The sequence below is a fragment of the Bactrocera latifrons genome, unplaced genomic scaffold (genome assembly GCF_001853355.1).
Source record: "Bactrocera latifrons isolate USDA-ARS-PBARC rearing strain unplaced genomic scaffold, ASM185335v1 scaffold_36, whole genome shotgun sequence".
Classification (NCBI taxonomy): Eukaryota; Metazoa; Arthropoda; class Insecta; order Diptera; family Tephritidae; genus Bactrocera; species Bactrocera latifrons.
The window spans coordinates 784,856-787,521 of NW_017537001.1; the positions used below are offsets into that span (position 1 = coordinate 784,856).

Sequence of the window (2,666 nt, forward strand, 5' to 3'; positions counted from 1 at the left end):
ATATGTATATTTCAATACTATTTTTTTTTATTTGCTTCTTATTTATTTTTTAGCTTAATATTTTGATGGGTACAAATTTTTTCATATATTTTGTATATTCCTCGGTCGGGGAATATTTTTTGTTTGATTATTTTTCTGTTCTAATAATTGTTGTTGTGATTTATTTTCTTTAATTTCCTTTATTTAATTTAATTTTTTCTTAATTTTTATTTGTTTTCATTTAGTTTTTAATTAATTTATTAATTGATGCCAATTTTTGTTTCTTCATTATAGCTAAACTTCCGGTAAATTCAAAATTTCCCGTTTCTGAATTTCCTTCCTCGCGAAATGAAACTCATCACAGCTCTATGGGGTAGACGACAATTTTATTTATTTATTAGTTTTTGTTGATATAAGTTGTTTATATGTAGGTTACTTTAACTTTAGGTACAGGGTTTTCAGGATTCACAAATAAATTTACAATAGTTTTTTTTTGCATAAGCCTTCACTTATGTATAAATTACAAATTATAAATAAGAAAATCCAAAGCCACCGAAGCGCAAACGAAGTGGAAAGAACCTTGTGTCTAGGAATGCTTGTGCAATTTGCTTGCCACGACGGAGCAGAGACCACATGCCATTTAGGCTAGAGCGTATATTGTTGATTATAATATTAGGKTGCGGCTGACCGAAGGTTTGTTTTAATTTTAGTAACTAAAATCAGTTTGCACGCCAATGCCATATTTAYTTGTATGCACTATTCCTAAATTATATTTATATTTCGCATTTTGTTGATTTAAGTGTTGTATTTCCAACTAACGGTMTTGTGCTTTCTTATATAACTTTAATGTTTAGTTGGTTGTGTTTATTTTATGTATTCAAGAAATTGTTACTAGTGTCTTTGGTTATAGTGACATTTTTTCGGTTATGGTTTACATATACGCACGCACACATAAGTATGYGATAAGTACAACTTCTTTCGGTTACTTGCAAATATATTTAATGGAAGTTGTTGCGAAATTGCTATCAAATAGTGTTTTGTTTGTTGTTGTATTCGCTATTTTCACTACGAGATATGACTTGAGTTGTTGCTTTGTTGTTTTTGCTTTATGTTGCATAATTTCTTTGTGTGTGGGTTATTTACGAGGTAAAAATGTTTTACTTTAGGTTACATTTCCTGGTGCGAATCTAACGTTATGACCGTTATTTAGTTACTACATTTAATTTCGATTAAATTCATTGCAAGTTTGATATATATATATATATATGTATATTTTTTTTGTTATATAATTTTGCGTGTACACTGGATTATTGTTGCTGTGGTTGATTTAAAAAACAACTATTTTGCTTTGCTCGTTCTCTCTTTTCAAACTTTCACACACCTTCGCACGACCTTGCAGCATCTTCACTACTGACACCACTTAAACCAAAACATATTTCCATACTTTGTTGGTCTGATGATTTGTACCGATCTCGGTCACATACAGCGCCGAACCGTTGACACACACCGCAATCGAATGCGGATTCTTGAATTCACCCCAGTGACCGATAATCGTCTCGGAGCGTGGATCGATGGTGAAACCGCGCACYGGTAACATCGATGTCGGCCCATTTACAGCATAAACAATGTCACCGTAAGCGGCTACGCCGAAAACGCGACCCAAATCGGGCTCCTGTATGGTGGCAGCGGGCTGACCCTCACCTTGSGATGACTTCAAACCGGCTCTATGTTGGAAAGCGTAATTGATTTACCAGTTAATAAATATAATTGCATACGAAAACTCACTTTGGACAAACGACSCGCATATTTTCACGATCGGCAATGCACAAGAGATCAAGGTGCTCCAGCAGAGTGATGCCATGCGGCACTTGTAGTGAGAGGAATTCTAAAATAGTTAAAAAATAAATAAAATATATTAAATAAGARTATTTATGTAAGAAAAAAATCATGCAAAGTTATTATATATGTCTTGCGCTCTGCCTGCTTGCCCACCCGGTGGTTGTGGTATGGTGCGTAGAATGTGTCCGGCAGCGTTGAATTTCAATATGCGACTATTGCAGTAACCGTCGGCGATGAAAAACTGAAACAAATGTGCAAGAAATTAGTAGAATTGTTGTTATTTTCATATCATGTAGCTGTTTCCAGAAAACAACTCTAATAATCTTTACGAAGTATGCAATTTTCGTTGCTTCTACGGCAATTCGATCAACCAGTGCGTATGAGTAACATTTGCTTTAAAGTGTTTAATGCTCGAAAAGTTTTTTTTTTTTTTTTGCATTTTATAATATGACAGTTAAATATAATGATATTTTCATAATTTTCTCCTCCCAACACTTACCTCGCCTGTTGTAGCCACTGCAATTGAAGTGGGCTTGCAAAGATGATTGAGGGAGGAGCCGGGCTTGAAGCGTTTTCCTATKGTTAGCAGCGGTTGGTTGTCAAATGGCTTGAACTGAAAGTAATGGAAGATAGAAATTAGTTGATTCTTTTAATTAGTTTTTGATTGTGTTGTATTGTGTTTTTTTCACGATTTTCACAGCCTAAAAGTAGGCAACGTGTAGTATTTACTTGTTTTTGTTTTTTCTTTTACGATATTCTTTTTACGTTTTGCTTACTATTTTGTTATGTTTTTCTGATTAAATTATTTATTTTTTTATAATATTTTTATAATTGTTACATTATTAATA

The 2,666-nt window shown here is 33.2% G+C and overlaps 1 protein-coding gene across 1 annotated transcript in view; it reads right to left on the bottom strand.

Annotated features, from left to right (window-relative positions):
- Positions 1-344: 344 nt before the first annotated feature.
- The window catches only part of LOC108971775 (peptidyl-alpha-hydroxyglycine alpha-amidating lyase 2), a 4,412-nt gene continuing 2,090 nt past the window's right edge, over positions 345-2,666 (bottom strand). Inside the window, exons 5-8 of the mRNA XM_018938047.1 lie at positions 2,318-2,431; positions 1,972-2,059; positions 1,765-1,864; positions 345-1,703 (exon numbers count right to left, since the gene is read on the bottom strand). Coding sequence (XP_018793592.1) covers positions 1,400-1,703; positions 1,765-1,864; positions 1,972-2,059; positions 2,318-2,431 — 606 coding nt within the window. The 3' untranslated portion in view covers positions 345-1,399. The remainder of the gene's footprint in view (positions 1,704-1,764; positions 1,865-1,971; positions 2,060-2,317; positions 2,432-2,666) is intronic.